The sequence below is a fragment of the Sprattus sprattus genome, assembly GCF_963457725.1.
Source record: "Sprattus sprattus genome assembly, chromosome: 11".
NCBI classification, from domain to species: domain Eukaryota; kingdom Metazoa; phylum Chordata; class Actinopteri; order Clupeiformes; family Clupeidae; genus Sprattus; species Sprattus sprattus.
The window spans coordinates 14,516,884-14,540,519 of NC_137909.1; the positions used below are offsets into that span (position 1 = coordinate 14,516,884).

A 23,636-nucleotide genomic window follows, 5' to 3' on the forward strand; every position below is an offset into this window, starting at 1 on the left:
TCACTCATCGGCCACTAATTTTTTTTTTTTCATCCGAGGACATCAAGGATCCATCCAATTACAGACACTTGGATCTTTGCACCTCATGCACCCTCAGGTGCAGACCTATTTAAAGAAGTAGCCTATAACGTTTGCAATACTAATTTCAGTCGTTCAGACTTCCTAGATCTTTCAATTATACACCATGGCGTATTATGTGTCAAATGCCACCTCACACAGCACTGCCTAGGTGCACAAATGCAATTGTGAGATATGGGACCACAGGTTTAGGTTTTGGACACAGTTTTGAGACTTCCAGCTGTAATAATTTAATTCCTTGTGCTATTGGTTGGGTATTTCACACAGCGGCCAAACCTCTTACTGCCACATGCCAGCATTCATACCCAACTACCTAGCTTAGTATCATAACACAACAGGATGCACTCCAGTCACCATAACAATACTTAACCGATACCTAACAAAGATGCGTTTGTGAGCATTTCATTGGGTTTGTCAAGTAGGCACCGTTTTTCATCAATGTTTCGATGAATTAGGCCCACAACACTTCCAGAAGGCTCAACAGTGGTGTCTGGTGCCCCAGACCCATCCCCATCCTTACTCATAGTGGGTAACGACACATTAATACCAGAAACAACAACAGGGGGCATTCCAAGTACCTGGTTTAGTGACAAACTTGGGTAAATGAACTCAGCGTAAGCAGTTGTTTTGCCATAGGGCTCTACTATCTTTGGTTTGGCACTTACTCTGAGTTAACTTATCCAGGTTTGTCACTAAACCACAAACTTGGAATACCCCCCAAATACACTTCAAGATACATGATGCATATCTCAGTGTCTGAACAATGCACTGCCTAATCATCAACATCATTAATCAACATTCGTCTCATGATGCTATGGCATGCTACAGGCAAAATGATGAACAGTACTTCGATGATGAGATGAGACTTCATAACATATTTCCCTTTTGTCTATGTTGTGACAGATGGCGAAGAATGACAGCTCTCAGGTAAGAGGCTGTCTCCAGCATGATCAAAGCGGTGGGGATGACGTCCCAGGGGCCAGAGACTCGGACCAGCGGAAAAGGAAGACGAACAGTGACCCAAAGCAACCGCTGATTGACTTCTCCGATGAAAGGACCAGCACCAGCTTTATGGACCCCACTCCTTCAGAAGTGGAGCCTAGAGCAGTGGGTGCTTCTGGTTCCAGGGGTGGGGGTAGAGATGAGGAAGTGACTTCAGGAAGCAGAGAGGACAGCATGAGAAGTGAGACAGGAGCCACCAGGGAGGAGCTCAAGTCGTGGAGTCTCAGGACAGCTGTGGACTGCGATGTAAAAATGGGCCCTCTGCGTTACGATTCAAGCCACACGATACTGATCAAAGTAAATCATTCTCACTAATGCGACGTTTTGCTGTTGTTTGCCAATTTGTAAAGGAATTGAAGAATTGACATGAAGGAGTTTGAAAGTGACATCCAGTCAATCTAACAAACTAATACTAGTGTCTTGCATTGTGTAGCAAGCACTACAGGTCTGTTACTGTCACTATAGTACTGTTCAAAAACTCCAATAGGATGCAGGTTAGTGCTCTCCATCTCATATCTGTTTGTCTCTATAGGTTAATGATTTCAAGCCTGACAGAAAACTAGATCCAGCCGATGGGAGGCCAAAGTGGGATGCCTCCCATGTGAAAATGCCATACTCCAAAGAGAACATCTTCATGTCCAAGTCCACATTTTGGGTGATTTTTAATCAACATTTTCCTTTTTTGATAAAATATCCTTACATAAAAAGGCAGTCTAAAATGTCTCTATGTAGCTTTTGTTTAAAGTGTAAATGCCAGTTATAAATGGCAGTTGTAAATGCATGCTATAGTCATCTCTAAATCCAAAAAGAACCTCTCACCACTCAAATCCACCTGTCGTGGCTAAATAACATGGAGATTAGGCAATGCATCTGTCTTGGGTTCGATCCAAATGCTCTGTGTTCTTACTGTCATCTCTACTGCAGTGCTAACAAAGCGTACCCTGCTCTTAAAAGGGTAGACTGCAATTGAATCCAATTCAATTTTTGTCCATTTCAGCTAATAGCTCTTATAGCTGTCATTTCATTTGTCTGATATGCAGACAAGAAAGGCCTGTCACAGTGATATCTTATTTTCTTTTAGCCTTTCATTTAACTCCGCCTTTTCCTGCCTCATTTGAGAGCTGATGTTAACTCTTATCTCTTGTGGTCTACATCAGAAGGACACTGAGAAACAGCCACGCTGGGATGTCATCTCCAAACACCTGAAGAAGCTGCACAAAGGCTCGCCCACTGTGGCTGATATTGAGGTAAGAGACAGGGTGGAAAGGAGTTGTGATGCTGAATAATATGATTTGGTTATTTGTGTTTTTCTTTCCTCCATTGTAGAAAGCCATTATGGCATACAACCCACAGTACCAAGACTCATGGTCCTTTGCAGGACTTCAGAGATACGTACAGGTAGGCCTTGTGTGTTTAGTAACCAATATTATCTCTCAGATCAGAGGTCTCTCAAAACCATTTAGTCTAAAAAAATACACAGAAGGGAACAATTTTGAAAAACATTCAACTTTCGTGTAGCTCCTTGATTTGTTTAGTGTATACAATATAGCCCTATTCAATATAAGTTATTTAGCCCTTCAGAATTTGAATTCAAGGCATTCTATTATTCTGTTAAAAGAATGCATTAATCAAAAATGAGAGATTTTAAAATGTTTTGACAAATTTTCTATACACTGTAAACCCAGACAGTTCTACTAACTCATTAACATTATGTATTCAGTACTTAAAACCTGGTATTTAGTTGACCCAACTTAAAATGTATTAGTTTTCTGAGCAAGTGCAGACGTTTTAATTGTATTGGAATGTATTTGTTTGAGTTACAGTTTTTCACTATTGCTTAAACCCGTTTTTCAAAACAATAACGGCTTTCTCAAAACTGCACACAGAAAACTGAAAACCTCACACACAAAATGCTAAACCTGACACTCCCTTTGCAAGATGACTCTTTGCTATCAAATCTCTTAACTGTTCACAAAATGGAACTCGTGTTTTCATTTGGTACACACAGCTATATTTTCAAAACACACACACATACATTCATTTAGTACACACAACTAAGCATTTGCTGCACACTACCAAGCATTTACAGCACACAGAAGTGCAAAATTGAAAACACAATCATAGAATCACACCATATGATTGACAATGACTCATTGAGCCATTTCTCCTTTTGTAAAATATATCAGTGTAGGCCTACATTTTTCATGTCCTCCTCTTCCTCCTCCTCTCTCTCTTACCCCTCTCCTTGTCTGGTTGTCGATCTTTTCAAAGTTTTCAATAGTTTACCAAACCAAACAGAGGCTCAAGACACTTTTATGGTGCAGTCCTCACTGCAAATTGGTCAAAAGACCTGAAAGTTTAGAGATTTGACTATTTGTATCTTGCAGGTTGATGCTTTGAGATTTTACTTGAGAAGTGTGTGCAACAACATAACTTTGTGTACAGTGTTTTGACAACAATGTGATGTGTAATTGACATTAGAGTTTTCACAAGGAAAATCAGAGTCTAATGCAGATAAGGGAGTCTTGAATATTGCCCACTTGGGCCGAGCGATTGATACTTGACGTGAAGATTGTGCAGATTGTGCCGAATTTTCACTTTTTAGGTCTTAACAATAGTGAAAAACTGTAACATTGCCTGATAACTCAAAAAATGTTAGTATCTATCGTCATCAACGTCATTGAGAACACCATTGCAAAGCTCTTGTGATGAGAGACGGACACAGCAGACTTAAGGTAGAGGAGACGTTTAGTAATCCAGAGGTTGGAAGGTTGCTAGTTCGATTCCCCACTCCTCCTTACCAAGTGTATAAGTGTGAACCCCTAAACTGCTCATGATCTATACATGCAAAATTCCTTGTCAATCGCTTTGGATAAAAGCGTCTGCTAAATCACAGATGTAAATGTAAATGCAGTGGCAACACTGGGAAGGCGGTCGACCAATGACAGTTCTCTCTACAGTAAGAGCTTGCGCAAGAAGTTGGAACGTAAAGAAGATACCCTTTCAAAAACTTGGAAGGGCGTAATAACTAGTTTGAGAAAGACCCAGAGAAACACAAATATCTGACGAGGCTAAATCCTTTACGATTTTGGAATAATATGAATACGTACAGGTAGGCCTTGTGTGTTTAGTAACCAATATTATCTCTCAGATCAGAGGTCTCTCAAAACCATTTAGTCTAAAAAAATACACAGAAGGGAACAATTTTGAAAAACATTCAACTCTCGTGTAGCTCCTTGATCTGTTTAGTGTATACAATATAGCCCTATTCAATATAAGTTATTTAGCCCTTCAGAATTTGAATTCAAGGCATTCTATTATTCTGTTAAAAGAATGCATTAATCAAAAATGAGAGATTTTAAAATGTTTTGACAAATATTCTATAGTACATTCATTTTACAGCATTTAAAGGCCGTCCATGCCATGTCCACACTAAGCCAGATACATTTGAAAACATTGATTTTATGTTGAACTCCATAACACTAAAACACCTTTGAAGTGTTTGTTGTTAGTGTTCGCGAGCACATACCTCCGTCAGTGTCACGGCAACCATATGACATATTTTCTGAAAAACTCTGTTTTCCCTGTCCCCACTACACTCAAATCGGGCATTTAAAATGTTTTCATTTTGGGTGGGGGAAACCGCAGTTTTAGTGTGGAATGAAGGGCTTAACTGAGGAATAACTATGCGCTTTAAATGTACCCACTTGAGTGTGGGCAGGGCCTAAACATACCAGTGAGACTGTAACCTGTGAAGGGTTATAGTGAATAATATAGGCCATTTGGCTTTACTCTCAAATACAATGTTTGGTTGGTTGAAGGTTTCCTGAAGAGCAAATAACAGGCAGACACTCTTATCCAAAGCGATTTACAAGTGAGAAACAGCAGTCAAGCTTCAGAGACACGCTGAGATTAAGCTCCATCTTCAGTAGGTTATAGAGACACGCTGAGATTAAGCTCCCTCTTCAGTAGGTTCAGAGACACGCTGAGATTAAGCTCCATTTTCAGTAGGTTCAGAGACACGCTGAGATTAAGCTCCATCTTCAGTAGGTTCAGAGACACGCTGAGATTAAGCTCCATCTTCAGTAGGTTCAGAGACACGCTGAGATTAAGCTCCATCTTCAGTAGGTTCAGAGACACGCTGAGATTAAGCTCCATCTTCAGTAGGTTCAGAGACACGCTGAGATTAAGCTCCATCTTCAGTAGGTTCAGATACACGCTGAGATTAAGCTCCATCTTCAGTAGGTTCAGAGACACGCTGAGATTAAGCTCTATCTTCAGTAAATTCTGAGACACGCTGAGAGAAAGCACCATCAGTCTAGTTCTAATCAGCTTGACAGTGCCTTAGATCAACATGTAGAAGCAACACAGATGTAGACCACATCTGTCTCAGAGTCATCCTCTGCCTAAAAAAAACTAAAACTGTAAGTTAACATGACTAAATAAAAAAATAAGGTAATTGAAAATGTCAAAACTATAATAACTCTGCTGTCTGTGCTTGATTTAATGTTTTATAAATGTTTGGGAGGACCCATAGGGTTGATTTACTGCTGTCACTCACCCCAATTCGGCTTTCTAGGAGATTTAAACCCTTATCTTATCTGTCCACCATGTCACGCAAAGTATCCCAACTCCTCCTTTCCATTAGTAGCTCTAAGCTGAGTTGGGGTGTCAGTGGACATTGCTCACACACGATCTCCCTTATAGGTATCCCAGTTAGAGAGCCAAAAATGCTTATTACAAGCGCTCTCAATCAAGCATTCTTTTAATAAATAGATATTGCATTGCCACTACTGCCAGGGCTACTTGATTTATTGATGATTTGTCCACATACTTACACATATATTTTTTTCAGAAAATTCCGAGTCAAGAGTCTATCTTCTCCCAGGTCATTCCCAAAATAGCACAGTTGGCTCTACGGCTGCCAGAATGGGTTAGGAGGGTAAGACAAATAATTGCACCTATTTCCAGGATGTAAATTATATTTTTCTTTATATTATTTTTCTTGATTCTTTATTTCTAGTATTAAATTATACTTTTTTATTTATGATGTTATTTTCAGTTTGCAAGTGGATATATGCTTTTATTGTGCTTTATAGTATACAGTGCTTTTCCTGTCAACAAGGATGTCGGAAGTGGCTTGTTTTACATTGAACTATAATATATTTGTCGCAATACCAAAGCTCAGATGTCATCTAATGGCATACATGTTGTTAAATTGTGTTTTTTGTTGTTTCCATGCAGGCCATTCCTCTGCTTCAGCAGGGCAGGAGCCATGCCATCACTCTCTCCCAAATGCAGATCGCCACCCTACTGGCCAATGCCTTTTTTTGCACCTTCCCCCACCGTAACACCACCTCTAGGAATGCAGAATATGCCGAATACCCCACCATCAACTTCAGCAGGTTAACACACCAGTGTATTTATGGTCATTCCATAATACACAAGTGCTTAGAAAGATAATGCATCATTGCTTTATCGCCTTTTGCAGTTCATAAACAAAAAATATGTAAACAACGATAACACAAAAGGACATGTTGTCATAGAAGCAATATGGCCATTATAACAATTATGTTTAATTTCCATACATTTCAATGACACATAATTTGTTTTTTTTTGCTTTTTTGAATTTTCAGTTTATTTGGCAATCCCTCTAACATGGTGATGGAGAAACTGAGAGCGATCCTTCAATATTTCAACACTGTCACATGTGAAAGTAAGCTACTGTATGTACAGCATTATTTGTGACAGCATCTGTTATTATGCAATATTGTGGTCTGAATGTATAACATAAATGGCATGTTTGTTATTACTTAAAAACAAACAAACAACAATACAAAACATATATTAGAACTGTGATGTGTTGTCATCAGTTTGATGTCGTAAGCTTAGCCATCCATGTTTAGTAGGTAATATGTGGAATAGTGAATAAGTAGTTAATTGCTGTTTGGGGATTTTTTTCCCCTCTCCATCGATTGTCTTTGAAGCCTCTCAGCCATCTGGGCTGGTTACCTTTCAGAGATGCTGCATACCAGATGCCCAACTTCCAGATTGGAGAGGGTAAGGAAGGACAATGTCCTTACATTTGATGGAAGATGTTTTAATACTTTTCATTTTTAAGAAAAAAAGTACAACCATCCATACCACACTCATGCATTTATTTACTTATGTTTGCACTATTTCTGAAACAACTAAAATTGACTATAAAAATGGCTGCCAACTAATGTAATAGTTGATTAAGTGGTTATGCGATTAAGCACGTTGTTGCCCACATTAACTAGCTTATAAGACATAAAAACTAGGTTCTTCAAAGTTCTTCACTATGCTGTAATGAGGGAAAAATATATCTATTATTGAGGGGAGGTAATATCAGCATGATTGAAAACATTTAAATGTAGAAGCATTTCAGCATTTGGACTCTGCTAGGAGTGTCGCCAACTGTATTGTAATAATAGCAGCACGGGCGCACATCTGCTATACAGGTATCTGTAAAGAAAATGTCAGCTCTGTGTAAGGAGACTTCACTAACTTTAGTTCAAAACCAGTATGATTAGCCCTGCAATGATTTACTACGTTGGTGTAATTAGTCTAAACTTTCAAAACTGTTAAATTTGGTTTGGATAGTTGAAATAAATTAGGCCTTTGTAGGATTTAAAATAGTCTTTAGATCCATAAAAAGTAATAAATACACACAATATGAAAATACACATTATGAATTATTGCACAAAACAAAACAGTTGACTGAGGACACTTTGTACAACCGAGACACAGAGAGTAGGAGAGGGTTAGATACTTACAAAAACCCAGTCCTTATAATGCCTATGTTGTAAGAGTTAAGTCTCTGTTGTGAGAATAAGGTGGGGGGGGGGGGGGGGGATTTCCTCCAGCTTTTGTGGATTTGCAGATTCTGTCCCGTTTTTCTAACCCTAACCCTAGATGATCGTCAATTATTAGTAGTTAAAGAAGCACTATTTCGAGCATTTAGATTTCGTTTCAGTATTTCAAAGTGAATGAGCTGTGGGAGCACAAGAACAGTGAGTGTCTTGCAGCGATTATCGTAGACATATATGATGTATGTACAGTATATATGTCTATGGCAATTATAGCCAAACTATCAATATTCTAGGTAACATGGAGACAAAACTTTTTTTTGTACACCATGTAGATCATAAACCCTTCAATATATAAACAACTCAAAGACATCTATTGAGAAATGTAAATGCTATAGTGCTTTTGATCCAGAAAAGCCGCAGCTCCACCGTTCACTTGCGTTTGTTTACAGGCCAGTCTTCACCTCCCCAAGCTGGCGGCGAGTTGACATGCGATCCAAAGGCCAATGGGGCGTCTATGTTTACAGTATATGTCTATGGTTGGCACTCTAAGGTCTGCAAGCTTTATTGACCAGATAGCAGAGCTGTACTATCAAAAGGCCACCGAGTCCTCTACTGATCTGGGGTGCATTTCCCGAAACCGGTTGTTAAACAACTTCTATGGTTAAAAGAGAGAGACTGTCATATTGGACACCCGCTCCACAGTTACCGTGGTGCTAGGTAAACGGCGATTTTTGGGAAACTTTGTCCTGTTGGGGCGGCAGGCAAACAAGAGGATCCACCATGTCTGGTTTTATGGATTGGAAAACCAGCTTTTCCAGGCACTTCACAGTGACCGGTGTAAGTTCTGCTACTCTTAAGTCGTTCATTGTAAGTGTGTTTGGTTTTAAGGGACCAGCACTATAACAAAGGACTTAAAGGGCCATGGGACTGTTTCCCGAGTTGAGCTTTAATTATGCTAAAATTAGGGGATTTACCTGCTATAAAGCGTAAGAACCTGTGTGTGTGTGTCTCCTGGAGAGCAGTCTCCTCGGGGCTTACAGGCGGTTATAGAGTCCGTCGAATAGAATAGAATAGAAACTGTTGAGGTCTGGTAGGGTGGTTTTACGTCCCTATTCATTTTTCTGCTGTAGTTGGGGACAGTTTGATTCCCTGCCACATACTTCATGTGTTTTGGGGTTTTCATCCATTTTGAATGAAGGTTATTTGTATGACTTATCTTTGCTCTTTGCTTATTAGGAAGGACGAACTCCTGGGAAATATCCGTGTTACATTTGAGGGGACCATTGAAAAAGAGGGCAGAGGCTTGTTGCAGGTAAGTCTGTTTTATAATTATAATAATTTCATTTGTACAGTATTAACCAACCATTATGCAATAGGAAGGGAAAGGGAAAACCTACGCCCGTAGTGTTGCGTTCCTGTTGGAGAGCGGCTTACATTTAAAATCCAATTGTGAGTAGCAGCACTGCTCCTCATGCACTGACCTGTAAAGATTATCATTACAAGAAGTGCATTTTTTGGTTATTAGAATAATATTCAACCAGCCAATAGGCATTTGTCTTATTCGGCTGGTTGCTTTTGTGCTGCACTTGGCCACTATGTAGCATGAATTTCTATTAACCTTGGGCCACATCGCTTTCCGTCCAACACTAAAGACAAAAAGATAATGACCTGATCAATCAAAACACCCGGTTTAGCTCTTTGTGCAGAGGAAAAACTAGAGTGCAGATAATGACGAGATCAATCAAAATGGCCAAAACGAACAGATCTACTTTAAACGCCACCTCCCCCCCCTCTCTGCAGTCATACCAGTCTGTGTGCTAAGTTTGAGGAGATCTATGTTCATTATCACATGATCAGGCGGAGCATTTTTGGTTCACTGTGCAGGTAGGCATTGCCTAAAACTGAAGCACTAAGGAAGTTCAGCTGAATAGGCCTATTTTGATCAGCTTGGTGAAGAAGGGAGAGGTGTAATTTTGCTGCTGCCCGGCCACGTGGTTCTTTTCTATCTGTGTGCAGGTGGACTTTGCCTGCAACCTGGTGGGGGGAGGGGTTCTGGGCTCAGGGCTGGTCCAGGAGGAGATCCTCTTCCTCATGAACCCAGAGCTGATAGTGGCCAGGCTCTTCACAGAGAAACTCAACGATAACGAGTGCCTCAGAATCAAAGGTGAAACTGCCCCACCCACCTCAGAGGGCTTACCATAGAGCTGCAGGTATACAGAGTAGACACACAATAAAATATAAATAATAAATAACTTCGGTTGAAGTCGCAAGTCAAAAAGACCATGAATAGGTGAGCAAAAAGACTTGCGGTAATGATTGATTTTACAAGCAGGTAATGCATTGCAACACCCCAGGGTAATACATAGCGATGCCCAAAGGAAGCCATGCAAATGAATAGCTTACTCGTATTTCATCTCCTGAATTAATAAATCGAAACAAAATAAACAAACCTCTGACCTTGTGAATTATAGTCTAACTGACCTTTATTTCCTGTTATTGTCCATGCAGGAGCTCAGCAGTACAGCGAGTATTCAGGCTACAGTAAAAGCTTTGAGTGGTCAGGTTCCCACCACGAAGACCTGCCGAGGTAAAATAACTTTTTTAATTGAGCTCAGCATAATGAGCACATGTAATAAGCATGTCGACAACCTACAGGGGTTGTAGGCCCTTACATCACTGAGATAACTTATAAAAAACTGAAGGCTTTGAAAGCATGCTGTCTCAGACCCCATGATCTTGGCTTTGCAAGTGCCATGCTACCATACAATACTATATAAATAATATATAATTACTTAAAATGTGATCACATAATCATATTATGCTCATAACCAATTGTAATGTGAATATAAAGTATTCCTTGTTTACTATGTAGTCTTATCCTGAATGCCTCTGGAAAATGTGTGTTCTCAGAGATAACTGGGAGAGGCTTCAGCGTCAGATAGTCGCCATCGATGCTCTAAACTTCAAACACCCGAACGAGCAGTACCAGAAAAACAAAATAAAGCGTGAGCTGAACAAGGTAAGAGATCACCTTCAAATATACATTATATGTTACTTTTCTAATTTAGTGTTAGAATGATATGATTGAATGAGGGCTTGTGATATTTTGCATATATGTTACAACCCCCCACCCCCAAAAACACAAATTTAAATTTCATGTACTGTATGTTTTCGATCTCAGGCTTATGTTGGGTTTAGAGAGGAAGATCATTCTCCCAATGAACTTCCAACAATTGCCACTGGAAACTGGGGTTGTGGGGCCTTCCATGGAGATCCCATCCTCAAAGGTACTATACCATGGAGACTACTTTTCATTGTCCCTGCATCTTTGAACACATAAGAAAATGCAGTATAGGGGGAACACCTGGCGCAAGCAACAGCATCCCAACCCAAAATAAACAAAAAAAATTGAATAAATATAGAAAATTGACATCATAATACCAATACTATGAAATTAGTGAATTGTACTTCTGGCTTACAAAATAAATATTCGTATTCAAAGTCTGGCTTAGAGGTACAGCAAATGACATGTTTTCCCCCATCATGACTATTAATCAATTGATTGATTTGTCTGACTGCAGGTCTTATTCAGATGATGGCTGCTGCCGTGGCGAAGAGAGACCTGATCTTCTTCACTTTTGGAAATAAGCTTCTGAAGAATGATTTGCTCAAAATCTACACACTTCTCAAAGAGCGCAAACTCACAGTCGGTAAGAAAAAGACAACAAAAAACAACCATGGTTATATTGGGTTACTACTTCTCAATTATACTGTTATTGTATAATACGACAATCCAATGCTTAGGAAGATATTGCAAGTTCTTTTTTTAACAATCAACCTACTAAACCTCTTTCTGTTACCAAAAAAGTGCAGTTAAGTCGGAGGTACTTTTGGGAGGTTATTACATTACAGAATATCTGGCTTGGTTTCACTCCGCTGGTTAAATCAACGAAACAATTTTTGTATAATATTTAAGATTTGCAGCAGCGTGTACACCTCTTCCCCCTTTCACACGCTAGGAGACATATACGTCATGTTGGAGTTCTACTGCATCGAAAGAGCACGCAAACAGGACCTGGATCTGTGTTCATACGTACGGACGTACACAATGAACAGTCCACTCTGAAGAGATCGCAGACCTGCTAAGTCTGATGCCAACATCACAAAACCACATACTGCACTACAGAATCGTTTTATTGACATATGCCTTATGATATAAGTAATATATCACTTGGGCACCCCTTCTAATATCATTTAGTAATAACTAATTACTAATTAACTAATTGTGCCACATGTCATGCTTTTATCACTCTTGAGTCTAAATTGTGCAACACGCCACCTGACTAATATAGTCTGGACATGCTTTGAAGGACACCTGGATGCACAGACATAATCGTTATGTATACTATGTATTTACAGTGCAATGATTAAAGAAAGTCTTAAATGTCACTTGGTCTGGCTCTGATTTACACTTTGCTCATTTGTGGTCATGAAGTTTCAAAATATGTGTAGCTTTGATGTTAGTATTAAGAGATATGTAAAAAAAAAAAAAAGGAAGCAGCTACACCCTTTTTAGGCACTATGAAGAACAATGACACTGGAGCGACATTGATCCTTCATTGAAGGGTCAGGGAAACCAAATGTTCCAGCTCCCTCAGTTTGATACTGTGAAGACTGTTTCCTTCCCTCAGTGGGCCACAGCTCAGAAAGAAAGAGGACTTGAAGGATGGAACCACTGTTAGGTACACACTAAGGAAGCTGGTGGAAGATTTCCAAGGAAATCGGATGGATTTATTTCATGCCTTGCTACATTAATTCAAAAGAGACACTTTTAACATAATCGCGCAGTACTCTCATTGCAGAAAGTTAAAAGAAAACCTGTCAAAAGAAGAGGCAATCATGCACATTGACTTTTCTGAAAATTACACATGCAAGTACAGCTCAGAGATCCAGTCTGTTCACTTTGGCGCCTCACAAAATCAAGCTACACTACACACTGGCGTCCTTTACCTAGGTGGGGACAGAGGTCGTGCCCTTCTGCTCAGTGTCACCCTCCAAAACAAAATGGTCCTCCGGCTATATGGGAACACATTCAATTCAATTTTATTTGTATAGCGCCATAACAATACAATTGCCTCTAGGCGCTTAACAAAGCCTAGACCCCCTTAGTGCATGCACAATGGCAACAGGGGCAAGAAAAAACTCCCTGTTAGGCAGGAAGAAACCTTAAGCAGAACCACGGCACATAAGGGGGGACCCATCTGCTTGAGGTCGGCCGGGTGGAGATAGGAAGGTGGGAAGGGGGGAAGTTGTGTGGCAGAAGGGGAAAGGAGGCAACAGGGGTTGTACACAGCCAGCATTTGGTCGCGGGACATAGTATATACACAGACATCCGGTGGTAAAATACATGATACAGGCAAGACCGGTTTACTGTACTAATAGGGTAACTGTTACAGGGGTAGGGGACGTAGGGACAGAGAAACATTTCAGTGGTGGCAATAATGTATATTGTATATAAATGCTAGCATAGGGTATGGAGTAGAGTAAGTGTACGGCAATGCAGTGGCGGTGGGTGCAATTGGCCGAGGGTTTCTCCAGGTAGACCAGGTGGAGAGACTACAGCAGCGAGCCATGGGGAGATGGTCTTGATTAGTAGGGATGCTGGATTATGTGCAAACTACTTACCCTCAAGTGTCAGTTCTTCACTTTCTCAGTGATGGGCCACGCACGCAATACAAACAGAAAGGGAATCTACCTTTTCAGCACTGAGCTTTCAAGAAGAGGTACATCTATTATGAAGTGTCACCAAGTGGTGACAGTCATTCCAGGCTAGGTCCTCTATCGAGGGGTGAGCTGCATGTGCTCCACAAAAAGCAGCTGAACTATCAATGCTTCAATACCCTGCACTTCAGCTTTCACATGCCTGCCCCAAAATGTGGCATTGATTGGAAGAGTGGAAATGTCATCGGGAAGTGGTGTGTGATCATATATGACAGTGACAGTATAGGCAACTCTATAGAATGGAGGAAATAACATTTAACTTGAGGCTCCAGAGAGACATTTTTGAAGAGATGGAGCCCTGCCTTGTTCATAATGTTTGTTGTCTTGTTTTCCCACTGAATTTGTATTTATTTAAAAAAAACTAATGCTTGTCTTTTTGTGTTATGTTTTTCTTTTGGGTTATATATATAGATATGTGTGCCGAGGAGTTTTCCTTTTGCTGTGTCTGTAATGGATGTTAATGTAACTATAACTCTTTTCTTTTGATTATCTTGTGCTGACTGTCTTCGATCAATAAACAATAAGTAAAAAAAAAAGGTTAAATCCAAGGCTGCTTCCCAAAACAGCGACTGCGCAAGTGTGGAATGTTACTGGCCTGAAGCTGTGGGCCAGAAAGCATTGAACAGCAGGTCTGTGCTTCTGCAGACAAATATTATTGCCGCAACCTCAAATGTTCTGACTGCAGAACCACACACTCAGTAGAGACCAGCACACCCTTCACTGACTTCAGATTGGTACAGTAGCAGTAATGGTATCTCAGCAAGTCCATCTTATTAATAGTCTGCAGAAAAAGAGAGTAATACCATAAACTAACATGGTGGTTTTGTCCATCACCTCGCCACTTTCCCTCTGCATCTCTCCGTCCTCTCCACCAAGCCAAATACGCTGTGGCCTACTGGTGAGGGTTTCAGGCCAGAATCCGTAGGTTGGCCGGTTTGATCCCCGACCAGTAGGAAAAATGTGGGCGGGGGAAGTGGTAGACCACCGGGCGCTGCCAAAGGCAGCTCACTGCTCCGGGTTAGTGTGTAACCTCACTTCACTGTGTGTGTGTGTGTCACTTCCCTGGATGGGTTAACTGCAGAGGTGGATTTCAGAGTGTGTGTGTCTACACCACCTCTGCCATAGAGAGGACTTTCACTTTCACACATCTGTGCCGTGTTAGGTTCCAGAATCACAGGTGCTGTAGAGAGGGGGATGGAGGGAAGATAAAAAGAAAGAGAAACAGGGAATTAAAGGAAGCAGAGCAGACAGGGGAGAACAGTCATCTCTGTGTGTCTGTGATGATATCCTTTAGTGTGTGTGTGTGTGTGTCTCATCTCTGTGTGTCTGTGATGATACCCTTTAGTGTGTGTGTCTCATCTCTGTGTCTGTGAGGATACCCTTACCCTTTAGTGTGTGTCTGTGAGGATACCCTTTAGTGTGTCTGTGAGGATTCCCTAGTGTAATCATCTAATTATGATTAACAAAGTCTACCTTACATAGTTATTATAAAATAAAGTGACTATATCCTACTGTATTTTATTTCTATGCACCTTTCAACTAACGATTGCACGAAAAATATAACGTTACTAAAGATACAAAAATAACGGCACTGAGTTTCATGCACAGTGAATGCGTGCAGCTCAGTTGAGTCTATTCATGTCATCAGTGTTTGTGCCATCACTGACAAGAGGAAGAGTTGTCTGGTCCTTTTTAGCTCCTTATTCACTCTTAAAAGAGTCGCAAAAATCACACCGCGGTTTCATGTAATATACATGATTATACTAACATTATGGACAAACATTTTATTTTAACAATAATATTACATTATTTATGGAACCAAACAGACGTTTCTTCAGTGTACTTGTAAGTGAAATAATGGTGGGTAAAAATACATGGAGAGAAACTGAGGTCTGTATCGAATGATATAATAGGTCTGGAACAAACGGAACAGTAATGAGTAAAAAGAAATCCAATTTTTTTTCCTTGGAGAAATCCACACCATGCACCAGACAATTTTCGTTTACTCTCACTGTCAACAAATCAGATCATCAAGTATGGTTTCATGGGATCATGCAAGGGCGTAGGTTTGGTCTCAGCATTGGTAGGGACACTGCCCGGCAGACCCCCCCACCCCCACCATAAATTGAAAAATGTAGTTGATGTTATATTTAACAGGCAAACTTTATTAGAATATATATTAACATTTGTGTACTAACTTGTGGAACTTGGAACTGATTTAAACATAATAAGAATAATAAACCCTTAGTTTAAATAAAAAACTAAACGTTCTCCACATTTCTTGGCATCACATGTTTTTGTTGTCCTTTTTGGATATCCCAAACATGAGTAAGACCTCATCTCAAGCCCTGATGGTCCAGCTGCTTCTTCCTCAACCTGCACTGGATTTCTTAGTTTCCTGAATGCATTTCAAAATATTGCCTTAATGAACAAAATGACCTAATGATAAGTACATGCAGTGCATTTGTTTGTTCTGAAATTAATTTGTATTTTGTAATATGTAGGTAAATGGTTAGGGTTTTATGGAGCTGTACTAAGCCTACATCATCTGGATTGCAGTGCAATGAAATGTATGTATTCATGAATTATATGCTACATACATTTGGGCATCCCAATTTATTGCACCTTTTTACTACCTTCAAGTACAACATGTATTCTCAAAATAGCCAGTGTGATTGATTACATTCATGGGTAAAATTGTCTAAACAGGGTAGGGTAGCTTATCCTTCTGTCTTCAACAAGACGAGATGTAATGCAAGCTAAAGTTACATGCCCTACACACTAACAACTTTCACAACATGTTTCCATTGTACAATGGGTGGCGATTTAGGGTTAGCAGCTTCGCAATGTAGGTAGTTTTCCGACTAACTAACTAACAGTGGCCAGGGCTTTTTGATAGCTCTATGGGTGGAAAAAAACTTCTGGCATCTCTTTTCTTTTTAGGGGGCTTTTCAGAGCACAAAAGGGTCAAAATATCAATGCTGAGACCAAACGAAATACTGATATGAGGCGTTATTATTTCCTGGCGAATTTAGTAGCTTACCGAACCTACTAGCTGCACTTTTTCAGGATTCACGTAGTGTTTCTGACTGCCACTTCAGCCAATTAAATGACAGCATCTTGTCTCACAGGCGCATTGGAAAACTTAGAAATGTATTTCTAACTCTTCTGGGCGACGAACATTGTATTGATAATGATACGAATGAGTTTGCAAATATATTGTGCAAAATAATTTTCTCAAATTAACAAAATATTGGTAGGGACTTTTTTTGTCTTTCCCAAACTTTGGTCGTGACTAGTCCCTACCAACCCTATGCAAACCTACGCCCTTGGGATCATGGCTTCCAAGTGCAGCGTATTTGGCTTGGTGGAGAGGACGGAGAGCTGCAGAGGGAAAGTGGCGAGGTGATTGACAAAACCACCATGTTAGTTTATGGGATTACTCTCTTTTTCTGCAGACTATTAATAAGATGGACTTGCTGAGATACCATTACTGCTACTGTACCAATCTGAAGCCAGTGAATGGTGTGCATACACACACTACACCTGACGTGATAAAACTCTCAAGTCAGCCAAGCCATCCCAGCATCCTAATTTACATTCAAGTTCATAACATGCAGCAGAGAGAAGAGCCTCCCCCCAATACACACACTTCACTTCCTCAACAGGCTCAATCACAAACAAACAAACAAACTGGACACACATATCACCTTTAATAATAATAATAATTTACAAATAATATTTTACTTGAAAAAAAGGGTTTATTGTTACATACATTCCTCTTAAGTTCCTCGTAAAACCTGTCAACTCATAGATAAGCCATGCCCCCCCTGATGGAGGACTGAAGTGTGCGTCTGATGCGGTATCCTTAAGTGTGCTTCTGATGCGGTATCCCCCTAAAATTGCAAAAATAGCGTTTCGTATTTTCTTTAATGTTGTTTTTTGTCTTTGTTTTGCAGTGCTTGTAGGAGTATACAGTTATAACATAAATAGCAATAATAATTATTTTAATAAAAAAAACAAGGGAATAAATGAAGAGGAATTGAGAGCAGTAGGTCATGAGGTCAAAAACATGGCCAGACGCAAACAACTTCCTGAATGCGTTTAAGACTACAGATCCCACAGGGCTGCAGAGCTCTGGGTGGAAATGTCTAGGATCTGACAAGTGTGTGCTTTGGATGTTGCAGTGAGGAATTAGACATTTGGGTGAACTTGTTGAGGTGTTTTCTGGGTGGTGTGATGGCTGTGATATACTTCCTCAGCTTTGGAAAGTTATTGCTCTTTGGGCTGTTTGTAAGGCCACCGGTTGGACTTCCTGGCCTTGAAACTCCAGTAACACCTAGCAGGTTGTATATATGTATATTTTATTGTGTTTGAGAGGGTTGGTATGAGGTGGGAGTAGATCCGTTGTGGGGGGGGGGAGGTGTTGTACTGCAGCGTAGAGGAGGAGTGAGGACCGAGGGACTGGGAGGATAGAGGGGCTAGGAATGCCCATCAAAGGCGTCAAGGGTGAAGGCGGTGTCCAGGAAGCGCTCCAGCTCCAGCAGGTGGGCTTTTTTGTTACCGGTCGCTGGGGCTGCAGCAGGCCCCCGGCCCGCATACCTGAGATCACACACACACACACACACACACACACACGTCAGTATGGGACACTTAACACCAAAACAGAAGAACGAGGAGGGGGGAAAAAAACACAGGCTGGGACATACAAGATGCGGGCAAACGGGACTTACCAGACAGGGCGGGAGCGGGCGATGGTGGTACGGATCCGGGGCTTGACGTAGTCATAGTAACCCTGGTTCTTGTGCTCCTCCTGACACCAGACCAGGTCTGCCTGAGCGTACTTATCAGTCTCGGCCTTCACCAGGTCAAAGGGGAACGGAGAGAGCTGCGCAGGCACACACACACACACACACACACACACACACACACACACACACACACACACACACACACACACACACACACACACACACACACACACACACACAGGGAAGTTAAAGAGTGAGAAATTAAATTATCTAAAAATCTGCACAACCAGAAGCGATGTGTGAAACCAACTGGTTTCAGCTGAACAGAAATAGGTAAGGCAGGACTTTCGCATTGTCAAACAGGAATTCAGAATGTGGTGCAGTGTTGGTCTATGGATACATGGGTATGACTTCTGTGTGCTGGGTGATCGGGATGTTTTTGGGCCTTCTGGGTCTAGGAGTTTGAGGTATGGATGAAATACGTACGGTGTATGCCGTTTATGTACAGTGCTGTGCATAAGTGTGTGTGTGTGAGTAGGTTTACCTGCTCAATGCGAATGATGGCAACAGAGTCCTCCATGCCACGGGTCTTGCGCTCGCGTACAAGCTCGTAATATACCTTCCCTGTGCAGAAGACGACACGCTTCACTCCCGAGGGATTCTGGGATACGGGACCCTGATCTTGGATGATCCGCTGGAAGTGTGTACCTAAACAAACACACACAATTCAGGAGGAAGGTAATTTACACACACACACACACACACACACGGATAACACACACACACACACACACACACACACGGATAACACATGGAGTTACTTGGGAGTCCTTCAGATTGCACTCAAATGTATTATAATGATATTTATTGATTAACATTTCCAGAAATCAAACATGCAGACAAATAGATAAATAACTCAAATACATAAAAACTGTCTAACCTGAGATCATGTCATCAAAGCTGGACCTGGCCTCCGGGAGGCGCAGGAGAGATTTAGGGGTGAAAACAATGAGCTGTGTGTTCAGGGAGTGAAGAGGAAGAAGAAGAGGGGACAAATAGTCAATGAAGATCAGCCCAACATGAACAGCAGACTCATCCAGGCATAAACATGAACAGCAGACTGAGATGCAGTACCCTGGCCTTGAGCTGCTTCACGGCCTGATCTGCCATCAGGACACACCGATGGTGTGCTGGGTAAAATGTGCATCTGGGCACCTCTGGTTTTATATTTAAACGTAGCAAGATGTGTAGGTTTAAAGAATAAAGTGGACTGGGCGGTCATGGTAACAGTTGCCTATGCTGGGTAGAAGAGCAGGTGTGTCTATACGCAGGTATTGGAGGAAGTAGATCTGTATTTATCAAAAAGAGTAAAGTTGCTGTATAAGGTAGGTAAATAGGAGCCTGTGTAGACTGGGTGTGTGTATATAAGGAAGTTCGGCAGGGCCTAGATGTGTGTAAAAGGGTGGATCTGGAGAGAGGGGATAGGGAGGAAGTAGATCTAGGTTTACTCAACAGAGCAGCTGGTTAGGAAAACAATACGCTATTGTCTGTCTGTCTGTCTGTCTGTCTGTCTGTCTGTCTGTCTGTCTGTCTGTCTGTCTGTCTGTCTGTCTGTCTGTCTGTCTGTCTGTCTGTCTGTCACTCACAGGCTTGCGGAAGGGCAGCAGGATCTGGCGGCGCAGCACATGGAAGAAGTTGGCTGGAGTGGAGCAGTTCACACAAATCCAGTTGGCGTCATAGAGCTGGTGCACAGCAAAGTCCTCAGGGATAGTCTGCATGGGAGAGAAAGAAAGGGGGGAGAGAGGGACCGAAAAGAGGGAGAGGGGGAGAGAGAGGAGTTATACCATTCATCTTCGAGCCAATTTACATGCTGCCTTCCCGGAAACTGGAGGCCATGCTAGACAAAAGCCTCAAACTGAGTGTGAAGATGGGTGACGGGGCACAAAGAAGAGGAGCACAGGACACAAAACACTGCGGACTGAGACATGAAACAGATAACTCAATTATTTGACATTATAAAATGGCAAGCATAAAACACACTAACTGGATAACAAACTTTCTTCACGATGGTTTTGCAATAATCACAGCCTGCGACAGGACATCACTCCTGAACGTGAGCTGTAGGCCTATTGGTGAGGTGCAGAGTGTGTGTGTGAGGTGGAAGGTGAACTCACAGGGAAGACGTCAGGGTCATCGTTGCACATCTGCAGGAACCTCTCTGGCCGGGCAGAAGAGTGCTCAGGGCCCTGAGGGGAGAGAGGGATGTCAGCTCACACACACACAACGTATTATGTCTCACATACACACACATACATTTTTCCTCTCGCACACAAACACACATATACACCTACACAGTTAAAGATGTTGACACAAGACAGCAGGTGGTGAGGGAATTTGATCCCTTCCAAAGGAGCCCATAATTAGAGAGCGGCAGAAAGGCAGACAGAGAGGGGTAACTCACCATGGGGGCAGAAAGGCAGAGGGTGTAGGAGAGGGGTAACTCACCATGCCCTCCATGCCATGGGGGAGCAGGAGCACTATGCCGTTCTGCCGGACCCACTTGGCCTGGCCCGGGCTGATGAACTGGTCGATGATGCACTGCGCTGTGTTGTTGAAATCCCCAAACTGGGCTTCCCACAGGATCAGAGCGTTAGGGCTGGCCATGGCAAAACCAAGCTCAAAGCCTGCAGCGGACACACACACACACACACACACACACACAGAGGACAGATATCAGCACATTCAAACGTATATATGTGTCTGTGTGTGTGTGTGTGTGTGTGTAAGGGAGGGAGATAATGACCAAGCTGTAATCAGCTGTGTGCATATGTAATGGTGGAGTGTGGGTGAAATACTGACCCAGCACGCCGTACTCAGAGAGTGAGCTGTTGCAGACGGTGTAGGGGGCCTGGTTGGGGGCCACGTGGTTCATGGGAATGCAGATCTTCTTGTCCACATGCTGGTCATGAAGAACATGATGCCGGTGGCTGATGACACACACACACATTTATGCTGAGTTGTTGAGAGTATATGGAGATCTCTGTGCTGTGTATGAGTGCTTCTGAAAAGCCAAGTGCTTGAGAGAACATTCGGATGTCACAGTCATGTGCTTTGCACGTGTGTGTGATGTATGTCTGTGTCTGACCTGAAGGTGCCTCTCTCCACAACCTGTCCACTCAGTCTAATGTGGATGTGTGTGTCTGTGTGTGTCTATAGATGTGTGTATACACATATGTGAGTGTGTGTGTCAAACCTGAATGTGCCTCTCTCCACGTCCTGTCCGCTGAGTCTGACGTGGATGCCCTCCTTGAGCAAGGAGCCGAAGGCCATGTACTCCGCCAGGGCCCAGTCCACGGTCCGGTTCTGCACCATCGCAGCACGACCCTTCAGGACACGGGTGAGACCTGACACACACAGAAGGACACACACACACAATCCCAAATTCAGCTCAGCATTAAACATTCCCGTCCAGAGTATGCCATTATGTAGTCAGATGTAAAGCATGTGTGTTAACCTCCATAGATAAAGGAATATCTTTATGAGTCGTATGTTTCTGGAGTTAAGTGTTACTTAGTGCTCATTTCTGTGTGTGTGTAAAGCAATGTGACTGTGTGTGTGCTCCGTCTGAGTGCACGTGTGCTCCATGTGAGTGTGTGTGTGTCTGTTCAGTGTGAGAGTGTGTATGTGTTATGTGCAGCTCCACTGCTCCACTACCTCCGTGGATGGTGAAGTCCTCTACAGGAACCGAGGAGGCGACATTGCCGATGTGTGAGAGTTCCTCCTCAGTCAGACCGGTGGAGGGGCAGCTCATACTCTTAGGCTGGCCGTCCAGGGTGAAAAAATCTACACGCACGCACGCACACACCCGTTGATTATGGACAGTCTGGGTAGATGTAACACACTGAGAAATACACTTCAAAGCAGAATAACATACTGAGAATCCAACCCTCCTCTCTTTAGGTCAAATTCACACACGCTCATGCACACTGCAAACCCTGCGCTCTCCACTCACCGGGCCAGGGGGAGTCCAGCCAGTGCTTGATGTGGAGGATCTTCTCGTCTTTGGAGCGAGCATGGGCCTCCTCACAGATCTTATCATACTTGGCAATCTCCTCCTGCAGACGTGGATAAGACGGCTCATTACAGACACTCTAGACAGCAGACTGACTGTTTGCTGAGCACACGTGTGTGCCTTCAGGGGAGTGATGTTCTCTAACAACTGTGCTGAGACATTTTCTCATTTAAATTCTGTACCTTTTGTCACTCACACACACACACACACACACACACACACACACACACACACACACACACACACACACAGAGTGAAGGCTCATCCCCGCTCCTGACCTCGTACTCCTGCCTAGTGACGGCTCCCTCGGCGATGAGTTTCTCAGCGTATTTCTGGAGCACAGGCTTCTGCTTCTTGATCTGCTTGTACATCAGGGGTTGGGTGAACATGGGCTCGTCCATCTCATTGTGCCCGTTACGCCGGTAGCTCACCTGTAAGGACACACACACACAAATACATTCAACTCAGAGATAAACACTGATGCTGGGCACATGCCTAATCACAGACTTTAGTGGAGACTGATGAGCAGTTGGACATCACTGAGCCCAAGGATCTAGTCATCTTCAATCGGATCTCCAAACTTTTTTGTTGTTGTTTGACGTAAAGGTCCACAACTACATTTTGATGGTTCAGCATCAGCACATCTGTGAATGGCAAGCCAGTCATGCTACAACTCAACAAGACATCCTTAAGGAAGCTCAACAAGACCAGAAGCATCACTTCTGATTGACTAGAAACATTTCTGACTGGCTAACCAAGTCTTGAGCCACTCATGAAAGGTGTACCACCTGATTTTTTTTCAACCCATAGTAATTCAACTTCTAACGGGCCAAGTAGATCGACTAACACCCGTCCCGATTTGCTCACCAGGTCTACGACGACGTCTTTGTGGAAGGTGGCTCTCCACTCTGCGGCCACGTTGCAGACGTACATGACGGCCTCAGGGTCGTCCGCGTTCACATGGAAAATGGGGGCGTTCACCACCCTTGCTACGTCAGTCGGGTAGGGGGAGGAGCGCGCCATACGGGGGTCAGTAGTGAAGCCAATCTAGACACAAACACACACACACAGAATATTGTCATCTCATTTCTTTTCAGAGCTTTGCTGAGAGGGTGTGTT

The 23,636-nt window shown here is 42.4% G+C and overlaps 2 protein-coding genes across 3 annotated transcripts in view; one reads left to right on the plus strand and one right to left on the minus strand.

Moving 5' to 3' along the window:
- Window positions 1-1,254: 1,254 nt before the first annotated feature.
- Window positions 1,255-12,039, plus strand: pargl (poly (ADP-ribose) glycohydrolase, like; the record flags this gene model as incomplete). Its single annotated transcript, XM_080847478.1, has 15 exons — window positions 1,255-1,377; window positions 1,613-1,735; window positions 2,238-2,327; window positions 2,407-2,478; window positions 5,936-6,022; window positions 6,325-6,485; window positions 6,717-6,796; window positions 7,068-7,140; window positions 9,150-9,225; window positions 9,930-10,077; window positions 10,422-10,500; window positions 10,824-10,932; window positions 11,095-11,200; window positions 11,495-11,623; window positions 11,933-12,039. The coding sequence occupies 15 exons, from the start codon at window positions 1,255-1,257 to the stop codon at window positions 12,037-12,039; spliced, it is 1,563 nt and encodes a 520-aa protein (XP_080703604.1).
- Window positions 12,040-18,112: 6,073 nt separating this feature from the next.
- Window positions 18,113-23,636, minus strand: part of ogdhb (oxoglutarate dehydrogenase b) — a 28,764-nt gene continuing 23,240 nt past the window's right edge. For both annotated transcript variants that reach the window (XM_080847849.1, XM_080847850.1), the window contains exons 11-23: window positions 23,385-23,564; window positions 22,796-22,948; window positions 22,458-22,560; window positions 22,160-22,288; window positions 21,699-21,849; window positions 21,305-21,432; window positions 20,951-21,129; window positions 20,620-20,691; window positions 20,092-20,217; window positions 19,386-19,458; window positions 18,990-19,153; window positions 18,428-18,582; window positions 18,113-18,296 (exon numbers count right to left, since the gene is read on the minus strand). In XM_080847849.1, the coding sequence (XP_080703975.1) occupies window positions 18,176-18,296; window positions 18,428-18,582; window positions 18,990-19,153; window positions 19,386-19,458; window positions 20,092-20,217; window positions 20,620-20,691; window positions 20,951-21,129; window positions 21,305-21,432; window positions 21,699-21,849; window positions 22,160-22,288; window positions 22,458-22,560; window positions 22,796-22,948; window positions 23,385-23,564 (1,734 nt within the window). In that variant the 3' untranslated portion in view covers window positions 18,113-18,175. The remainder of the gene's footprint in view (window positions 18,297-18,427; window positions 18,583-18,989; window positions 19,154-19,385; window positions 19,459-20,091; window positions 20,218-20,619; window positions 20,692-20,950; window positions 21,130-21,304; window positions 21,433-21,698; window positions 21,850-22,159; window positions 22,289-22,457; window positions 22,561-22,795; window positions 22,949-23,384; window positions 23,565-23,636) is intronic.